The sequence below is a fragment of the Capra hircus genome, chromosome 4 (genome assembly GCF_001704415.2).
Source record: "Capra hircus breed San Clemente chromosome 4, ASM170441v1, whole genome shotgun sequence".
Lineage (NCBI taxonomy): Eukaryota > Metazoa > Chordata > Mammalia > Artiodactyla > Bovidae > Capra > Capra hircus.
In genome coordinates, this window is record NC_030811.1 from 1219843 (window position 1) to 1241050 (window position 21208).

General features: G+C 62.7%; 1 protein-coding gene across 3 annotated transcripts in view; it reads right to left on the reverse strand.

Moving 5' to 3' along the window:
* Nucleotides 1566-21208, reverse strand: part of DNAJB6 (DnaJ heat shock protein family (Hsp40) member B6) — a 45382-nt gene continuing 25739 nt past the window's right edge. For 2 of the 3 annotated variants that reach the window (XM_018046635.1, XM_018046638.1), the window contains 5 exons: nt 20728-20859; nt 19277-19421; nt 18800-18870; nt 5012-5191; nt 1566-2619 (listed from right to left, as the gene is read on the reverse strand). In XM_018046635.1, the coding sequence (XP_017902124.1) occupies nt 2537-2619; nt 5012-5191; nt 18800-18870; nt 19277-19421; nt 20728-20859 (611 nt within the window). In that variant the 3' untranslated portion in view covers nt 1566-2536. The remainder of the gene's footprint in view (nt 2620-5011; nt 5192-18799; nt 18871-19276; nt 19422-20727; nt 20860-21208) is intronic. The other variant, XM_018046636.1, reaches the window with a different exon arrangement.

A 21208-nucleotide genomic window follows, 5' to 3' on the forward strand; every position in this document is an offset into this window, starting at 1 on the left:
AGGCAGGGCTGTCAGGGTCTCCAGTTATTGGCTGAGGCCTCTGGCTCCATCACTGCTGGCCCGGTGAGGGTCTCAGGCCAGCGGGCCACGTGCGTGGTGGGGCATCGGCCGTCTGGGGGTGCATGGCCTCTTGGCAGGGCCTGTGGGTGGGGGATGACAGCCCCGACCTCCGGGTGAGATGTGGGCCCCCTGCTCTCGACGGGGTGACAGGCCTGCACGTCCCGGAAGGGTGGGGACCTCAGGCCTGGCTGAGAAGGTGGCGCGTGCACCTGGCTGCCTCACTGGACAGCCCGTACTCCCAGGGGCCTGTCCCCAGGTCCCCCCAGCCAGGCAGGCACAGCGGAGGGCCAGCCCAGGGAAGCTCCGAGGGGCCTCTTTAGGGAGGGGGGTGGTGTGGGGCAAGGGAGGGACCCGGCCCCCAGAGCACCCCCCGCCTCTGCCAGCTCGGTGGGGGCCATCTGCTCCTGTCCAGGAGGATGGGAAGTGGGTACACACTGGGCATCTTTCAAGCCTGGAGGCCCCTGCCTGCTCCCGCCCATCCCCCAAGCCTGGGCTGGGAGCCCCCCAGGGGTCCTCACCCACTCTGGTCCCAGGCCACCTTCAGGCCCCAAGGACGACACCCGCGGAGGCCGGATGCGCTGCGGACTGGGATGTGTGGACCCCCAGGCGAGCAGAGACGTGACCTGGACCCTGAGTCCGGGGCAGGGGGCGGGGGGCGGGGGGCAGGGGCGGGGAGCGGGGGCGGGGGGCGGGGGCGGGGGTGGGGGTGGGTCCTAGGTCCCTCTGCTGATCTACAAAAGAAAACCTCATTCATCAGGCAGGACTATTAACGCCACTGGGGCCAACGTCTTTAAGGCTCCAGCAGTAGTCTGGAAGTTTCTCCGGGGACGGGTCCTGGTTCCATGCTGCCCCGACTGACTGAGGACGGCACACTGGCCCAACGGAGCCTCTTCTGTTAAAGTGCACCGCTTTCAAAACGAACGTTTCCAAACCTCTGCGGCGGTGAGGTCCTCAGCCCCCAACACGGGAGAAGGGGCGGTGCCTGGGAGGCCTCCTGGGGGTGAGCCCAGCCCCCTCCCGTGCCCCTGCCTCCCCGGCGCAGCCCGCGGGCGGCTGACTCCGCCCCGCCGTCCTGGGAGGCGGGACCGCGGGGCCGAGCCGCGCGGAGACGCACGTGGGGGCACGGCGGCTGGCTGACGCCTCGGAGATGACCGCCCCGTCCTGGGTCCCCGCAGCAGGACGCTCCGCGGGGTGGCCCACTGAGCTGGACCCCAGTCAGAGGCCGAGAGGGGGGTGGTCCTCACGGGGGCAACTCCGAGCCGTGACCCCCTCCCTCGGCCCGGGACGCAACCGCGGCCCGCCGGGATGTACTCCTACGGTACTGTCCGGCTTCCCGCGCGTCGGCAAGGCCGCTGTCTCACCGTCCCATGCTCGGTGGGGGCGTCTCCCCCTGCGGTCACACGTGTCAGGGCCTAGACCCCAAAACCTCACTGGATCGCTCTTGACAGATGATGGAGAAGAGTTGCTCTGTTTATTCCTAGCTGGGGTTCACAAACGATGTCGAGTGTCAGTCAGTAACGCTTAGTTTATTCACGTGGGTAGCACTTAAAATCCGTTACGCTTTCATGGTTACATTTTCCACACTAAGCATCAAACACCGTCCACTCTACCCCCCAAGGGCCCCGCACGACCTCCCTCCACGGTCACCCGAAAACCACACGCGGCACGCTCGCTCCTGGTGCCCACACTCACGGAGCCACCCCGCACACCCGGGCCCCTGGGCAAGGGCCGCTGGCCTGCGAAAGCCCCGCGGAAGCTTCTCACGGAGCCCTCGGCGCCCGAGGGGAGGGCGAGGGGCCGCTGTTGAGGAAGGCTCTGCCAGGGCGGCTGCCTAAAGCTGGGGACGCCAGCCCAAGGCAGGGAGCTCTTTGGAGGAGCGGGGCCGAAGCTCTAGCTCTCAGCTCAGCGCACGTGCTCAGGACCCGATGAGCCCAGACCCACACTAGGAATCGGAGGTGGCCCCGTGGGACAGAAGCTTGTAGAGTCCCGCCTTCCTGCCAGGAGAGCAGCTCCGGGTCCAGGAGATGGGCGAGCTGAGGCACAGCGCGGACTGCTTGCAGAGGACGGGGATGAAAAGCCGTCAGCGTGAGAGTGACTGCAGCCCTCGAGCGGCCAGGTCGCCTGGGGAAGGTCTGGCTCCCTCAAGCTCCGGGAGGTGTCGCCCGCCGTCGGAGATCACCTTCACACCGCCCTGCGCTCAAACGGAGCCTAGATTCACACACGCAGCGGCAGGAGGAGAGGGCGTGTCAGAGCATGCACACACGCCCGGGCCACGCACGGCCGGGGCGGCGGGACCCCGCGTGTGTGCTGGGCAGCGGGGGGCCGTGGCCGCCAGAGGGGACGCGCGGGCGCGGTGGGAGGGGCAGGGGCGGCCGGCGGCTCCGCCCTCCGCCCCCCCCTCCCGCCCCCGGCCACGTGCACCCCCCGCAGGAGGCGGGCCGCACGCGAGTGCCCTCGGCTGCTCCGCCGCAGCCGTCTAGAGGGGGCCCTTGGTCGACTTCTTCTTCTTCGACTCCTCTCTGTGCTTCGGCTTCTTCCTCTTGCCGCCTTCTTTGAATCCTAAGGAGACAGGCTTGTGAGACGCTGCAGGCACAGTGCGTGGCTCTAAACATCCCCTCCCCGGCTGACACACTGCACGGCAAACGCCACCTGCTCCGTATCGGAGGCCCAACAGAAACACGAGCTGACTCAATGCCTGGCGGTGAAAGCCTCTCACACCAGCACCCCGGGTCCCAGAGGCCGAGTGCCCGCCCGCCCGCCGGGAGCCCACTGCCCCACAACCCACCCCGAAGCACCCAGGGGCTCCTCTGTAGGCAGAAGCCCAGCAGTGACCATGTCCCGCCTTCCTGCCTGCCCGAGGCTGGGGAGAAGGACGAGGGCCCAAACCACTCGCCTTCTGGAGTTCTACCTGGAGCCAGGCACCCAGGGCCGCTCTGCACAAACGGCTCAGGGCCTGTGGGCGCGTCCACACGGATGCAGGGGGCGGGGACGCTGAGTATGGGGGAGAAGAGACGACTGTGACGTCCTGCCCAGAACCAGACCAGGGCCACTGCGGACCCGTGAGCCGGCACACGTGGCCCCAAGCCTGAGAAGGCCCCCTAAGCGGCCCCGGGTTTCATACTACGCAGCAGGTGCATCTCAGAGCCAAACCACTGGGGCCCCAGCCTGTTCAAAGGCCCTGCACCCACTCGGGGACCCCTTCTCAGAACCAACACCCAGTGGGCAGGGCACTCAGGGACCCCTTCTCACAACCAACACCCGCTGGGCGGGGCGCTCAGGGACTCCCTTCTCTCAGAACCAACATCCAGTGGGCAACACCTGGGGACCCCTTCTCAGAGGACCAACACCCAGTGGGCAGGCCTGCTCGGGGACCCCTTCTCAGAACCAACACCCAGTGGGCGGGCCCACTCGGGGACCCCTTCTCTCAGAACCAAAACCTGGTGGGCAGGCCCACTCAGGGACCCCCTTCTCAGAACCAACACCTGGTGGGCAACACCCGGGGATCCCCTTCTCAGAACCAACACCCGGTGGGCAGGCCAGCTCAGGGACCCCTTCTCAGAATCAACGCCCAGGTGGGTGGGCCCACTCGGGTGTCAACAGGGCTGGTGTCAAACACAGCCTCCCACCTGCAGGCACTTGGGCAGGACCCGCGGCCAAGCGCGAGGCCACAGTCACTTTGCTTTTCCTGCTGAACCCTCCTCTCCCGAGACGCCCTGCAGCAGCCACTGTCCTCCCCTGCACGGGCCTGGCCTCCACTACCCACGGGCTGCATGGGCCTCGCTGTGGCCCCTGGTTCCACCTCCTGACCAGACGTCTAAACAAGCGCCTCGAGGCAGGTCCTTCCAACCAGAGGGACCCCTTCCAGCCAGGAGACCCCCATCAAGTCCTGTGTGTCCAGGAAGCTGGACTCATGGCCGTGTCCCCTACCATGACCAGCCTGCGTGCCGTCAGGCCAGGAGGTGGCAATGAGCCCAGGGAGGATGCCCGCAGGCCCACAAGAGGCACAGCAAGCCTGTCCCAAACTCACCCAGCCCTTCTGTCCGCCTCCATCTTTCACTCGACCACCCAGAAGGTTATCTGCCGTCCCTGGGGCTCTGTGGACCTGGCTCAGGGCCCAGCACACCCAGCGTCCGGCGGGCGGACACGACAAGCCCTGTCCTCAGGGGCAGCCCTGGACCTGTTCCACGTTGAGGGGGCGCCAGGGGGGCTACAGGCACCGAGCTGCCAGCAGGAAGTTCCAGGAGAAGAAAGCAGCAGGCCCTGTCCTTTCAGGTCCCTGCCTCGCCCCAGGTGCAGAGTCAGCCCCACTGAGACGCCATCCAGACCCGGCGGGTGAGGGGCCACCTGTCCCTCCACCTCGTGGCCAGCTGTGGTCAGCCTGGCGACTTCCAGCCCTGAGAACCAAAGTGATCGCTGAGAACTGAGGAACAACCCCAACTATCGATTCCTGACGCCTGGCTCCAGACTCAGCCAGGTCCAGCCTGCACACAGCCGTGCCCTCAGACGTGATACAGAACCTTCTATGGGGACCGCAGTTCACAGACCCCCCTGGGCCCCCCAAGATAACGGCGGGTCAAGAAGCTGAAATAGGGTGGGACAGGGCCCGTGTCATCCCGGGCGGGAGCCCTCCACTGGAGGAGGGGGGGCCAGGTCGGCACCCGGGACCCAGCGAGCGGGCCCCCAGGGACAGGGGGCCCCAAGGCCGCGCGCATGATCAGCACGAGGGCGGGGAGCGGGGTCAAGCGGCTGACGGAGGGCTCCTGGGGGCAGGCTGGGCCCGCAGGCTCTGCCGAGTCAACACACACATGCGGTGCTGGGAGCCTGGCGCCCGTTTAATGTGGCCGCGCACGGCCGCCCCCACCCACCCGTCAGGCCAGCACGCAGCAGCACAGGAGGCGTCTCGGTCCTCGGGGGCCCCGCGGCGGCCGGGGGGCGGGGTCCCGGTGCACACCTGCGCAGAAGGCGCCCGGCGCGTCCTCGTCCTCCCCCGCGGCGTGCGCCGCCGGCCGGGGCGGGGGCGCGGGCCGCGGCGGCCGCAGCGAGCGGGCGCTGGAGCTGGCGGGCTGGGCGGGCAGCGCGCTCTGGCCTCGTCGCAGGCACTCCTCCGCGAAGGCGTCCTCGTCGGCCACACCTGAAAGCAGAGGGCGAGACGCGCGTGAGCCGGGCCGGGGCCGCGTCCTCGCGCCTGCGGGGCCGGAGCTGAGCCTCGCGGAGAGAAAGGGGGGACCAGGCTGGGCCTCGCCGGGCCCCGGGCTCAAGGATCCCGAAAGCCCCCCGTTGGCCCCGGGGCAACGGCGGGGCCGCGCTGCACGGGCATCGTGCCGGGGAGAGGGCAGGGCCGGCCGTGGGCCCTGCCGCGATGGAGGCAGCAGACTCCTCGCGTCCCCCGCGCAGGCCGGAGCGCCGCTGGAGCTCTGAGCCGAGGACCCGCACACTCGGTCACTTGTCACACCAGACAAACGGCCGAGCGCGTGCCTCCGCGCTCAGGGGTTGTGTTTCTATCAGTTTTTTCGGAAAACGGGAGGAAGTCCTGCATGTGATGCGAACACCAGGAACACCAGAAGGAAACAAGTGGCAGCCGCCACCGAGCGACTTCCGGCTTTCTTCTCTGCAGTCACAGCGCCCTACGCGAGGGCACGCTGCCAGCGGCCCAGTAACGGTGGGAAATGGGGACCCTGGGTGGTGGGGGCACCCCTGTGCCCCCCAGGGGCGAGCCCCATGGGGTCATGCACGCCAGTGCCCCCTCAGCTGCCCCGCCCACCGCAGACCCCACTCCAGTCCCACTGCCCCTGGGGGAGGACAAGACGACCGCTATGCTCCCGAGATGAAAGCCCTGCTCTGCCCTGGTAACCGGGCCCCAGGCCCCAGGCTCTGTGCTGGGCTGGGGCGCGGGGCCTCGCCTCTGTCCTCTCCAGACACGCCTCCTCCCCAAACCCCACACCTGCCCCGGCCAAGGAGTCCTCCTCCAGGAGCACAGGCGCTCACCCTCCAGGCGCAGCTGACTCTAGGAAGCCCAGACCCGGGGCCTGCGCTTCCAGGGCTCCTGAGCGGGCGCCGCGCCCTGAGAAGCCTCTGCCCGCCCTGCAGGCCTGGCAGGCGCCCCGGGGCGGGCTGCCACCAGCCTCATGGTCCCCTCCAGCAACACATAGGCAGGCCTGGCAGCAGGGAGGGGCGCCTGGTGGTCAGCGTGGGGCCCTGGCCGCTCTCACAGCAGATATCCACCCCGAGGGGCGCTGGCTGAGGAAGCACGCCTGGCTGTGACCCTCACCCCTGGCCCCCCGCCTGCGCAGGGCTGCCTCACCACCCCCGAGGGGTCACCAGCACCACGGGGACACGGGCTGTGTGCGTGAACAGAGCGCCTCTGGGACACGACCGTCTGCGGGAGGAACATGCCCGCGTGCGGGGGCATGAGGCGGAGCAGGGCTGGGAGCTCCCAGGGGCCTAGGGGCTGTGGGGTCCAGCACACAGATACAGGCATGACCCCCCAATACCCGGAGCACTCCGGGGGAGGGGCCCCGAGCCACAGCCAATACACGGCCGTGACGGTGACGCGGCCTCCAATCCGCAGGACGCAAGTGGGGAAGGCGGGCGGCCCAACCCTGCCGCTGAGGGTCGCCCCCAGGCCCACACTGGGCTCCCGTCCACCCGGCAGGAAGCGGCTGGCTGACCACTCCTGGGGGCTTCAACGTGCTTCTGCGGGGACACCGTGCTGCCAGGTGGGGCCCAAGTGTCCAGGTGCTAGCCAGGCTCACTGTGGGCAGCCACGTGCCCACAACGGCCTGGATGTGGCAGGGTGGGCATCCTGGGGGTCGGCCTGCTGCCGGTACCCACCTCGGGTCACCTCAGAACCCCAGGGCCCATCAGCTGTGCAGGAGAGGTGGGGCTCCCCCAGCCCAGTCCCGCTCAGGGAAACCCCCGGCGCGTCCGTGTGAGGGTGAGGCCAGCCCACCAGGCTGTGCGCGGGATGCCCCTCTGCTCTGGACGGGCTCCAGGGGTGCGAGCGCACAGACGGGGGCCCCGTGGGAGCCGCAGAGCCCCTCCCGGCCCCAGCACCTCCTCAGTCCTCGGGGCTGCACCTGCCGTCTGTCTGGGCACGAGGCTCTCTGGAGACGCCAGGCCCGCCGTGTGGGGCACACAGGACGCCCCCCGTCCAGTGGTCAGGACGCCAGGCTTCCACTCCACTGCGGGGGAGAGGGTTCGGTCCCTGGTTAGGGAACTAAGATCCCGTGTGCCCCGTAGCATATAAATAAAATGGAAAACATGTTTAAGCCCGACAGCTGCTCTTATCTCACAAAAGCACACAGCACAGAGCACACTCCAGGGCTCGGGGCCTGGCGATCCCCCCGAAGACTGGGGCCCACTGTGGGCCAAGGGGGCACCCTCCTGGGCCCCAGGGTCCTCTCGGCATGCAGACGGCCGTCTACCCCCCGACCAGGGCGCACATGCACCCTTGAGGCTGGAACCAAGGGCAGCTCGTGCACTCTTCACGCCGGGTGGCCCCTCCCGCACCCCCGGGCCACACCCAGCTCGGCGAGGGGCCCGTGCTGTGCTGTGCTGACCTGGCACCCCCCCCCCCCCCCCGCTCACAGCCGACTCCTGGCACCCTCCCGCCTCCTGCCTGCCGCCATGAAGCCCTCTCTCTAACGAGCACCAGGCCACAGGGTCTTTGAACCGGGCATCGTCCAGGGATGACGGAGGGGGCGTGGCCTCTGGGAGCCGCTGATAAGCAGTGGTACCTGCACGGCTGGGCTCTTCACGTCGCACAAGCCAGCCCCCCGCAGCGTCAGGAGCCCCAAGGCCCTGGGTCTGGAGCAGCGTGATCACGTCGCTGACCCCACAAGGTTCCCCTAAAATCCCGCCTGTGTCAGGCACCAGGAGAGAGTCCTCTGCAGGGCGGAGGGTGGGGCTTGAGAGAAAGAGAACTTGTCCCAGTAGTTCCACTGGGTACTTTCTGAAAGAGATCCTTCCATGTGTATCCACACAAGCGCTCATTATGAACCCACTATTACACGCAGAGTAACAATGGGCATTAACAGGTTTACAAAACACGAGGCCACCATCCTCTTAGACGCAGAGGACATCACGCGGAACATCCGGCTGCAGGAGGCTCAAGCTGAAATCAAGATTGCCGGCTGTATGCTTAGTCGCTCAGTCAGGTCCGACTCACTCCGACCCCATGGACTGTAGCCCACCAGGATCCTCTGTCCATGGGGACTGTCCAGGCCAAAATACTGGAGAGAGTTGCCATGCCCTCCTCCAAGGGATCTTCCCAACTCAGGGATCGAACCCAGGTCTCCTGCTTTGCAGGCGATTCTTTACCAGTTGATACCAGGGAATGACCTCAGATATGCAGATGACATCACCCTGATGACAGAAAGTGCAGAGGAACTAAAGAGCCTCTTGATAAAAGTGGAAGAGGAGAGTGAAAAAGCTGGCTTAAAACTCAACATTCAGAAAACTAAGATCATGGCTTCCGGTCCCATCACTTCATGGCAAACAGATGGGGAAACAGTGGAAACAGTGAGAGACTATTTTCTTGACCTCCAAAATCACTACAGACAGTGAGTGCAGCCATGAAATTAAAAGACGCTGTTCCTTGGAAGAAAAGCTACAACAAGCCTAGATAGCATATTAGACAGCAGAGACATCACTTTGCTGACAAAGGTCCAAATAATTAAACTATGGTTTGTCCATGTATAGGTGTGAAAGTTGGACTATAAAGAAAGCTAACTGCCCAAGAATTGATGACGTTGGAGAGTCCCTTGGACTACACGGAGATCCAACCAATCCATCCTAAAGGAAGTCAGTTCTGAATATTCATTGGAAGGACTGATGCCAAAGCTCCCATACTCTGGCCACGTGATGTGAAGAGCTGACTCACTGAAGACTCTGATGCTGGGGAAGACTGAGGGTAGGAGAAGGGGCCTGCTAAGAGGATGAGACGGTTGGATGGCCTCATGGATCTGGTGGACACGAGTCTGAGCAAGCTCCAGAGACGGTGAGGCACAGGGTGGCCTGGTGCGCCGCAGCCCACGGGGCCACAGAGTCAGAACTGAGGACGGAACCACCACCGTCCTGAGAACCGTGCTTGGCGGCAGGCGACACAGATCGCTGCTAGAACGCGCTCCCCACAGTGAGCGCACGCACACGCTGGGTACTGGCAAGCCCGCCCCACGAGGCCCAGGCTGCGACCGCAGCTGGGACCAGGCCCGGGTGAGGCGGGCTCGTGCCTCCCACAGCTTCTCGAGGCAAAAGCAAGCACCCAGGAGGAGCAGCACCAGCGGGCATGGGCCCAGCTGGCATCTCAGAGCCATGGCCGGCCTCTGCCGGTCGCCACGCGCTGCAGCCAGGCCCAGCCCGGGAGCTGCCCCGACGGCCACGCGACGTGCACGGCAGGGCCTGCAAGGCGCCCAGCAATGGGCATGCGCACCCCCAGCCCAGGCCCCGAGCCAATGCCCCAGACGCCTCGAGCCTCTCCCCGGGCAGCGGCGTCCAGAGCAGAGGCGGCTCTGCCCTCAGGGCGCCGGGGCCACACGCGCCAGTGCCCCCACTCCCCGCCCAGGAGCCAGACACCCCACCCCAAGGGGGCACGGGACACTCCTGGCAGAGGCAGGGCCAGCGCTGGAGACAGAGGCGCCGCAGACAGCTGGGGCGGCCTCGCCTGTGTCCGCTCTGGGGCTCCGGGTCACGCTGCCCTGGCCTCATGCCCACAGCCTCCCTGGCACCCATGTCATCCTGCAAGACCTGCCCCCACTCCCAGGGCTGCGTGCACCCCCGTCAGGGTGGGAGGCCAGGGCCCTAGGGTAGGTCTCTGCTCGAAGGCGGAGCAGGTCAGGAGCCAGCCAGCCCACAGCCGTGGCCACAGGCCCAGCCCCAACCCCTTGCGCCCCTGGGAAACAAGGCGCCCCCAGGGCAAGGACAGATGTGGTTCCTTCCTGGGAAAGCCCAGGGCAGCAGAGGCGCCCCAAGCTGCGAGGGGACGAGCCTCAGCCAGGCCTGGGAAGACTGTTCACCGGCCACCCCCCGCACTCAGCCCACAGGGCCTGGACGGGGGCCTGGCGCCTGGAGACAGACTCCAGGATGTGCCTGCACTGCTGAGACGCCGGATCTGCAGGACCTCCATGGAGCCTCGCGGTCGCCGGGCCGCAGGTGTCCGAGCCCACCCTCGGTTTTGGGCTGGAGAGCCTGTTTCTCATGGGGCCACCGGTCCTTGGAGGCCCTTAGGGTCCTGATTTCAGGCGGCAGGAGGGCGGGACAGATGCACCGGCCGCGAGTCCAGTGCGAGAGACGCCGCCCGAGGCCCCCGCCACCGGGACAGTGCCCGGGCTGCAGCCCCCGACGGCAGACACTGCCCAGGAGGCCGACAGAGGGTCTTCCCTAAGGACAGGGTGTCCCCAGCCCAGGAAACGCCTGCAGCCAGGAGTCTTGCACTTTAAGTCGCAGCCTTGGGCCCCGTGATGCTCAGCTGCTATACTCAGGGCCAGGGCCCCACACGGCGAGCCTCCATCTCTCCTTCCCCCGGTCCCCTCTGCACTCACGACCCCGGCCCCGGGGCGACCCCCAGGCTGACCCCCAGCCCTGCTGTGGACGATTCAACAATGGCCCAGGGCTGCTCCTCGCCAAACAGAAACCTCCTCTAGAAAAAGCCTGCTGTCCGCCAAGGGTCACAGAACGCAGAGTGCCCCCGCTGAAGGCTCCCGCCGCAGGCCAGCCCACACCTGCAGGGGACAGCCCCCCACCAACCCACCCACCATGGCACGGCACCAAATCCTCGGGAGTCCACGCACTGCCCCTGTGGCACGACCTAAAATTCCAGGAGCTTAAACCAGCAGTGACAGCCACCGCCATCCCACCCCCACACCTAACATCGCACCTGCTGAAAACCAGCCACGTTTTAGGCTGCTTCCTACAGCTGCTTCTGAGCTTTCCATACAATACCATCAATTAATTGTGAGATACTCCTCTCCTATGAGAATTCACCGTGCGTCTTGTTTCAACAACTTACTACATAAATGCAAAGCACGTCACGGTCAGTCACATCCAATTCAACCACCCAGAGCTGACTGGGTGTCACTTCTGCTCGCCTTCTCCGTGCACAGGAACCACCAACGCGCAGGAACTAACTGGAGCTCCTGCGGGTTGCCTCTCCACATCCTTTCACTTGGGGAACTACACACACACCAGAGACCATCCTGCCCCGTGGCTCCAAGCAAGATAAAATTTCAACACAAACCGTGCGTGACCTGCGGCCCCTGCACAGAAGCTCGGTGGCGTCAGCGAGCAGCTATGAGGGGAATGTCCCAGCAGCGGCCACACGCACGGCCGGGACCCCAAACACTTGGCTTTCCTCAGATGGAGCCCCAGCACGGGCAGGGATCTGGCTGACAACCTGGAAACGGAAGCAAACCTCCTCGTGTAAAAACAGTCGCTTTTCCCTAATGTGTACAACCCCCCCAGGCCTCGATGCCGGCTGCTTTTTGCTCTTCTCTGTTGAGGGAGTGGGCGGGGTTAATCCCACGCTTCCCCACATCAGGAATCCCACTGACACACACTGGGATTACTCAAACACCCAAAAATGCACCAGCGGCCCAAGAGGGGACCCCAGGGTGCAGGGCCTGGTATGCGTCGTTCTCACGGGGCTCAGTGCCGGCCCCGGGCGGGGACGCAGACCCACTGGGGCGGGGAGGGAGCCAACCCCAGGAGACTGGGGACAGGAGACACGAAACGCAGGCCTCAACCACAGGCAGAGCACACGGGGCGCAGGCCTCAACCACAGGCAGACGGAGAAGGCAGGGGGCAGCAGGGAAGAGTCAGGACGGGAGGGGCGTGGCTGGGTGCGGAGGCCAAGGCCACAGCAAGAGCCTCCTGTGTTGCCACCCCAGCCCAAGCGCTGCATGGCATCCACGCCGCTGAAGCCCCAGGGGGCTGGCCGCCCCAGCAGCGCTGCGCTCGGGAGAGGCCCCGTGCTCTCACCCTGCCCTGAGGCAGCCCCCACGCGCGCCCCCTCCCCCGAGCGCCTGCAGGGCTCGTCACAAGGGGCGTCCATGTGCCTCGGGCTGCTCCAGACACGGCCCACTGCTCACACACCAGGGGTGGACTGCTGGAGCCCCGAGGGACAGCCACCAGGAAGGTGGAGGCCAGCCGGGCCCACTGGTGCGCCCAAGGGCCCCCGACCCCCGTCCAGGCCCCTGCGCACCCGGCGAGAGCCCCGCAGCTCGCCCAGAGCCCCCTCCCCTCCCCCGCAGAGCCTCCTCTCCCACAGTGACCCCTCCCCTCCCTGGCAGAGCCCCCAGCCCGCAGAGCCCCAGGCCTGAGGCCCTTTCCCTCCCACTCGGCTAGCAGAGCCCCCTCCCCTCCCCTGCAGAGCCCCCAGCCCACAGAGCCCCCGTCCCCCAAAGAACTCCTCCCCTTTCCCAGAGCCCCCTCCCCTCCCCTGCAGAGCCCCAAGCCCCACAGGGCCCCCAGGCCCACGCCGCCTCCCAGAGAGACGGCTGGCTGGCTCCTGGAAGAGGCCCCAAGAGAAGCTGGGTCAGGGCCAGGCAGGACTGGTGAATAGCCAGGGCCCCTAAGCACCTGAGGGGGCGGCCTGGGCCCTCCCCAGCTCAGTCTGCACTCAGGAGGAAGCAGGGCCCTCCCCAGGATGACTGAAGGCCATCCCCACAGACACTGACCAACATAAACCATCAGAGGGCCGACCGCTGCAGGGCCCCACGGCCACAAAATCTGACTTTTCTCAAGACACCATTTAAACGACGTAAAAATCTCAGAATGAGTGGGTCTAGTGTAGTGTTGATATCCATTAAATATTTTTTAAAAATCTGTATTACCTAGACTAGCAGACATGTGCCAAGGAACTTGCAAGCATTTCATCAAAATACCCCACCAGCGGGCACCACAGTGGCAGCGCCACCTGGGTGGCAAGAAATCCAGAGGACAGGACAATGCGAGAGCCCCCAGTGGGGGGCGCCACACAGGGCTTCAGGGATGCCAACACTGGCAAGAGATCTGGGAGCAGGCTGCGTGATCTCAACACATGCCAACGCTCCAAGTAATCAAAGCCACACATGGACAAATACCAGCGAAAATACGTGAAAGAAAACCACAAAACGTTCAGACGCGCAACGTGTACGCCGTTCAACCAGAGGCTACCCCCAGACACAAGAGTTTCCAGTCAAATGAGCGCGTGGCAGCTGACAAGGGGGAGGACTCCGTCAGGGTGAGCAGACAGCAGACGGCGATGGGACAGGCGCCCCGAGATCCGAGGACGGCTGCAGGGACACAGGGATGCCCGATGCTCACCCTCCAGCAGAGGCTCCGCGTCATCTCGTGCGCGAGGAGTCCCCCGCTCCCTGCAGGAGGTACCTAACGACTACCAGCTTTCAACGCACACACATCTGCGCCCGATTATTCCACGTCGTCCAGGCGCCGAGTTCAGCGGGACCTCTCCTACAGGAACACCACCCCACACAGACACACAGATGGTCAAAGAACAAGCGAACATCCACGCTTCACCGGGCAGCACCATCCTGCGGCGGGGGCCGCGATGGACGCCCACGGCCACCAGCAGACCACGGCTGGAACAGCTGCCCCGGCCGCACCGGCGGGGCCACAGCCATTCCAGAATCAACTGGAACCTGGACCCCGTGTGGCAGGATGCCAGCAGCCAGGCCCCGGACTCCACAGGAGCCTTCCCTGACTTCCTCAGACTCGAGCCCGGGTCAGCCGCACTCGGGCCCCTCACCCAGCCCCCAGAGAAGGGGCGCAGACACAGGACTCAGAGGGACCGCCTCTCTTCTCACCCAGCTCTGGGCTCCGCGTCGCCTCCACACGTGGCAGGGCCTCGGGCTGCCAGCTCCGGTGAGGGGAAAGCTCGTCAGCGTGGGAAGACAGTAGCAGGAAAAGCCGGCAGGGCCTGCCTGCACTGGCCTGCAAGGGGCGCAGCCATGCCAACGGGAGGCCCCGTCTCCCTCTCAGGCAACGCTGGGGTGTGCTGTCAACCCCTGGGTAAACGCACCATCCTTCTAGGAGCTCCAGGAGCACCTTTAGTTAGAAGGCAAGTCCACTTCATTCCACTTTTAAGTGTAAATGCTCTTCAAGAGGTCAAATCACGTGGGGTGATTTTTTGGTGCAAGCAGAAAAGAGTGCTTTTTGAATGTCAGCAAACATCTCAAAGGTGGTGGGATCACAGCCCGCCAGGCTCCACTGTCCACAGAACTCCCCTCCACACAGGAATACTGGCGTAGGTGGCCACTTCCTTCTCTAGGGGATTTCCCCACCCAGGGATCGAACTCCCTTCTCCTGCGGTCCATGCGTCGGCAGGGGGATTCTTAACCCGAGCCACCTGGGAAGCCCAGTACATGGCGCATGGCACATCACACAGCTCCTGCGTCTGGACTATTTTAAGTAACTTCTACCCCTCACCTCCCGCCTGCGCCTCGGTGCTGACCTCCACCCCACAGTGCTGGGCTGTCCATCCGGGATAAACCGACGTGTACACGTGACTAGCACAGCATGTGAGCAGTACTCTGGGCAGCCGCTGGACTCAGGCCGCAGCAATCTGGCCACTTCTCAAGGTGCTGGTACTTGACATCCTTTTAATGAAATTATGACTCCCCATTTTAAGCTGGGAAGTCGCTTGCAATTACTGCTTAAAAAAGAATCACAGGTACATGACTTTTTAGACTTCCGATACCTAGTAACAACTGTGTGCAAACTAAAACGTTCTGTGTACTGATCCTCACAACCACCAATATACCGAAAATCATTGAAAAAAAGAAGAATAGAAGCCTAACGCGCAGATGTCTCTCAAGCCCGGGGGTTCTGGCGTGGAGGGGCGGCTGCAGGACGAGGAAGGCCCCAGAAGGCCGAGGGCTGAGCACATCCACCAAGGCAGGCCGCCCACTGCTGAGCGCCCGCCCGAGTGGGGCTCCGCGGGGGCAAGGCGCCACACACCCCCAGGAGACAGCACGGTCCCCGCAGAGCAGGGAGCGGGGAGGCCACGCCGCACCCGCTCCAGCACTCCCGGGACCGGGGGCCTGCAGCCTGGGCTCGCTCCCCTGCTCCTGGGCCTCCCGCAACACCAGGCCGAGGGAGAGGGCGGGGAGGGCGCAGGCTGTGGGCCAGGCACCCCTCCAGGGGCAGATGAGCCCTCTGCGGGGAGAGACGGCCAACGCGTAATCCGCTGCGGCATCTGCTGTGAGACCGAACCACCGGCAACCACGACGCACTGGTCCAAAGAACCAGAATGGCACACCCGGAGGCATCAAGGTCTCCCACGCCGGACGCGGGGGTCACGGGGGGCGGGAGGCCCGGGGAACAAGGCGCCCGGCTCACGGCACCACTGCCAGGGCTGCGGGGGTGAGCCCTGCGGGGGCAGGCACCCTGCTGACCACACGACAGACGCCTCGGGCAGGCCCAGCGCCCCAGCGCTGGTGCGGGGAGGCAGCGCAGGAACGGCCAGCCCGCCCTCGTGGGCCCTGTCCTCCCACGGCTGCTGGGATGCAGAAGACGACTGCTCTCTGAGAACCGTGTCAGAGGGAAAGGGGAAGACTTCCAGCCACGGTTTCCACGAGGCGCACACCTCACCCGGTCCAAACCTCAGTCAAGGCCCAGGGGGGCAGTCTGGTGAGACGGGTGGACGGAGCGTGAGCAGAGAGCAAGCAACGGGCCTTTCGAGGCCCAGTCCCCCCGCTCACCGGCAGGACGACGCTGCCGAGTCCCAGCAAGGGCTAGTCCTGCACACCCCTCATCACCGTGATGCCGAGATTCCTGCTCACAGAGAAAGAGCTACCATGACCTCCCTTCCTCTGACCCTGATAAGTAGCAAGACAGTATGACTAGTCACCAAAAATAGGGAAACAAAAGTCTTACCACATTTTCATTGCTGGTTACACTCAGTACTAAATCTCCATCTAGCTAAGTCAATTCATTACAACTGCAAGGACTAGCAGATTCAAAGGTGCGAGACAAGGATGGAAACTCACCACATGAGCAGTTCTAGAAGCAGAAGCCTCAGACTTAAAGGACGCAGCCAAGAATGACAGGAAGGAACCGATGATTCAGGCCAACGCCTTTACACCTGTGCCACTAAACCACCCCCTCTGAAAGCAGCAACCACCTCGAGCATCACTCAGGTGGGGCAGGATCCGGGGTTTAAAGTAAAAGGCCATGGGTCACACACATGCAGTCCAACCTCAGACCACACAGCAACAAGGGAGCAAACTCACTCAGCAACCCTTGCTCCAAAGCCCCCTGAAACCGCAGTGATCACCCGTCTTGGCTGTGAACTTCCTGACGACTAACCACTGAGAAACAAGACCACTAACACCTGATCAGAAAGTTGCTGCTGGATTCTCTGCTGGATTCTGGTGACGTGAGACCCACCTGCAGAGGCCAAGCACAGCTGGTGGGCGACCAGGCAGGCAGGGCGAGGCTTCAGCGGACAAGGGGGTGAGAACCGAGAGGAACGACGCCGGCCCACGACAGTAGCCGAGACCCCGGCAGACTAGACCCGGGGCACAGGCGCTAGCTGCGGGCGGTCTACAGCTGTCTCCGCAGACCTCCACAACGCGCCCTGCACGGACCGTCAGGAGGAGGAAAGGGGAGCAGGCACAAACCCCGGGATCGTCCGGATCACAGAAACCCTGACTGGGCTTCGGAACGCAAGCCTGAACCTTTGGAGCCTGGAAATGACAGGGCAGAGGCACCCGCCGTCGGGAAGGGGCGCGGAGACGAGGAAAGAGAAACAGCGTGAGCACCGCTGTCCCCTTGAGACTGGGCTCCAAGGGCTCCACGAACGTGCAGAGCGCACAGGCGACGAGACCGTCTGGAGCTTGGCCACCGGCAGCCTAGCGGGGAGCGGGGCCCAGTCTCCTCCCGCAAAGACCCCCGGAGCTCCAGGAAGACCTTCAACCACGAGTGCAGGGACCAAGGAGCAGCATCACGAGGACAGTGAGAAGCCGCTGCCCGCGGGGCCGGGGGCTCTGGCGGCGCCGCACCCAGCAGCCTGCCCGCACAAAGCCACATCCCAGCACAGGGCCGAAGGCTGCAGACAACCGCCCGCCCGCGTCCCAGGGCGCTGGGAAGGCCCCACCACGCCAAGCTCTCCGCCCGCGTCACCGATGGGCCTATCCATGGTCGTGCTAACACCAGCGCCTCCCAGAGCGGGGACGGTGGCGCCCCCAGAGGACTGTCGCCGGCAGACGGCCCTCTTCCCCTGTGCTCGGCCAACCCAGGGGTGTGCTCTCAGGCACCAGGACCGCTGAGGGGCGCACCAGACTCCTCTTCACTGACCTGGTGTCCCGAGGCGGCCTTGAACCTGTTCTCCTCAGCAGTTCATCCCACCCGTCAGACACCGATTTCAAGTCCTGGGACCCTCTCCCTGAGTGACTGAGGCCAGCCACGTCTGGGCTGACAGCACAGACGCAGCACGCCCCCCCGGGCCAGGCCGTCGCCCGGGCGGACTTCACAGCACGGGTTCCCAGCGTGACCGCCCACACCTTGCAGGCCCTGTGTGCTAGGAGGGAGCCGCACGGCCGCACTTTCCTTGCCTCCCTGGGCCCAGCTGTCTCCTCGTGCTCACATTCACGTCTGCATTGCTTCTTTAAATAGCTTCTTCTAGCGGTCTCACACTGTTTAGGTTCAGAACAAACTTGAGTAGGGCAGTAAGAAGACCACCTAGCTCTCGTGTAATATCCCTCTGGCTGGAATTCCAGTTATCAGTGGCAATCATGACAGATCACACTGATCGAAAAACAAAAGAAAACCCCTTTATGTCCGCCCACGCCAACATCATTACGTGACTGTCCTAGGCATGTTACCTTTCAACGAGCTGGTGTCAAACACAGCCTAGAGAACTGGGAAGGATGGGAATGTGGACAGCTGGTTCTCCCCTCCCTGAAGAAATGTTCAATAAACTGCTAATCATTATTCCACATCAAAAGGGAATTTTCATACACTCTCCAAATACATCAAAGTACACATGTCAATAAGGTCCAGACACAGAACGCAGGACTCCAGGAGCCCGGCACGGAGTCACACACACACAGGACAGGCCCCACTCGGGAAAGAATGCACCGAACACATTTGCATTTATTTTCTTTTTTTTTTTTAAAAGCAAATGACAAAGACCCAGTTTACCAGCTTAACTTTTTTAAACCTAAGCTTAACATTACATATTTAAACAATTGTCAAAACTTACTAAGTTGCCAGCATTCATGCACGACTGAAAACATCCTCAATGCACATTAAACCAGAAATGCATTACCATTAACGTATTAATATCATCACTACTAAATACTGAAAAAACTGAGATTATCTTGTGGAAGAGTCATCCTGGCAATGTTAACTTCACAGCAGGCTGAGACTACTCGGCTCACGTTTCAAACACAATGGAAAAGCAGTCCGTGCTGGTGTTAGTGTACGAAAGAGTCACGGCCACCTTGGATCACGTTTAATAAAAAGCAAAGTGCATACAGAGATTTACAACAATTTTAAAGACAAATAAAATGGTCCTATTACGTGGTCCCAACAGTAAACTCAAGAGTCTATGACAAACAGGGCTCCGACGAGCTGTGTATAAATACTTTAGATTAGGTACAGTTATACTGAAAGTCGAGTTCGTTTGAAATCTTCAAAAAAATGTTCCTGTTAATCCTCGCATGGCGCGTGCCAGAGTTAGGGTTCTGCTACGCGCGTGCGGTCAGCTACTTGTTATCCAAGCGCAGCAGCTGCTCCTTACCATTTATCGTCAAGGACTTTAACTGGCCGTCTTCTTCAACTTCCACCCTTTCTTGACCATTCTCGACAATCCTGCAGGAGGGGAGGCAAGGGGGATAGCACACGCCTTAAGATCGTCATCTGAGGTGAGCAGGCCTGCCTGTGGACCTGAGCGCGCACCTTTAGAGGACCCGCCGCGGGCGCCCCTGAAGCCAGCGACTCTGGGGCTGAAGCCAGCGTCCTGAGCGCAGGCGCCTCTGGCTGAGCACAGGCAGCAGCTGCCGAAGCGGCCAAGGCGCTACAACGGAGGCATTGCCATCCCAACGCACCCCTGCACACTGGACGGCGCAGCATCCAATGTGCCACAGAAGCAGACATCTCAAAGGACAAGCTCTGATCGGAGGGGGCCCAGATGGCCCAGACACCCTGCCCTTCCCGGGGGTGGCACTGGTGATGCCCCCCACACCTACGCCCGAGGACACAGACGCCGGGCCCGCACCTCTTGGTGGTGATCTTCCTGCCGTTCACCACTTTTGTCGACGTCGATACGGACTTGTAGTTGCCCATCCCACTGCCGCCGAAGGCCGAGGAGGAGGAGAACGCCGTGAGGCCCCCGTGGCCTAGCGAACCGAAGGAACTGAACCCTGTAAGAGACAGCAGAGGGGTCAGAGACGAGCGCAGCACGCGCGGCCAGCCCAGGGAAGCAGATGCAAGCCCCTGTGGAGCCGCCCGGCCACCTCCCCTACCGACAGGCCAGCACCCTGCCCCCACACATCTCACAGGATGGAGCAAACCCCGCCAGACTGGCACACCCAACAAGCTTCTGCTGGCTCCCTATAACTGTGACCACAGGGGATACAAATCTCAATTGCCAGGAAGCTGAAATAATTTTAGCAAGAATACCACAATTATCAGGAGAAGTATGGGTCTGGAGTTCCTGGACTAACTCTCAGCTATGAGGTGCTCACCTAGGACATGAACCCTGACTCTCAGAAGTCACAACAAAGCAAGTCCACTCTGGGCTGGGGCTGAGGCTGAGGCTGCTCTGCCTGTTGGAGCCCACTGCCTGTCCCATCCTGAATGCCCCCTTACAGCAGAAACATGCCCTCCCCACGGCTCCTTAAAAGGGAGGACTGCATGCCACACATACTCCTTAAGTGAAATGCTCTTTGACAGGCTTGCCCAGCTTTCTTTTCTCTGACTCTCCCTTAAATCCCGGCATACTGTGTGGCATCTGAGGAGAGGGCCTGCCAGAGGGAAGCACAGCTGCACTGGCCCTGGGTGGCACAGGCCCCTGGCTTCGGAGGAGCAGAGTCTGGGAGCTGCATCCCCTGTGCTGCCCACAGAGCGTGGGACACTCACACAAGGGAGGCCCAGAACAGACAGAGGGACTGGGCGAGCACCAGAGAGGAGCTGAGATTCCAACTCTCCATGTGAAATGCGGCTGCGCCAGGTTGTGTGCCTGACTCCAGCTGATGGATGGCCTCCAGTCGCCACCCAGTGCCACGCACCAAACCGCACCAGTAGACTCCACATGGCACACGCAGGCCCCACTACAGCCTTAGCTCCTGACCCCATCGACTAGGACTCCCCAGGACTTTTTTTTCTTTAAACTGCTGAGGAGGTTAGATTAAAAAGGATTTAATGAGATTATCTGAGTTATTCCAGTTATTTATCCCAAAACCTCACTCCTTTTAACCAAGAATTTCATTAAATACTGGCCTTTAATAGTGAAGATCTGAAGTAGGTTCTCAAGTATAACATTCTTTGGAAAATTAGGGCGGGGGTGGGGGGGAATGTGGGTTACTAAGCAAAGATCTGTATATACACAAACAGTGGCAAATCCAAGCTGTTCCACAAAAGGCATGTGCACACTACAAAGTGCCCTGAATGAAAGAAGCCTGCACTGGCGTCCACTCAGACACCAGGGTCAGTCTGAGGATGTAGTACCTGCATCAAAGGAAGGAAATCCCCCTCCAAAGGGGGGAAATCCGCTGAAAGCAGAGAAGAACGAGCCCGTGCCTCGGCTCCGGCTTCCGCGGGGGCCCCTTCGATTCCCAAAGAAGTCCTCAAACGGGTCTTCTAAAAAGAAACAGAAGTGCTTAGTGAAACCTTGACCCCAGGGTGCTTCTCCACAGGAGAGCTGCAAAGGAAATGCGGGCGATGCCTCCTGACACAGTTCCAGCAGGAGCAAACCTTCTCCACCGCACAGCTCGCCTTCAGAGCAATCCATCTAACCTGCGGCTTCACTGCTGTTTCCGAGACTCATCTAAAACCAGAACACCACGTGTCCCAACATAAAGCTCAAGGTCATCAATACACACTGCAGACTGAGCAGAGAGCTGGGGGCAGAGCTGTCCACACGGAGCTCTTTCTGGTGGCTGTCACCAATCAATGAGCACTTACTGAAAACAAGAATTAGACAAACTTT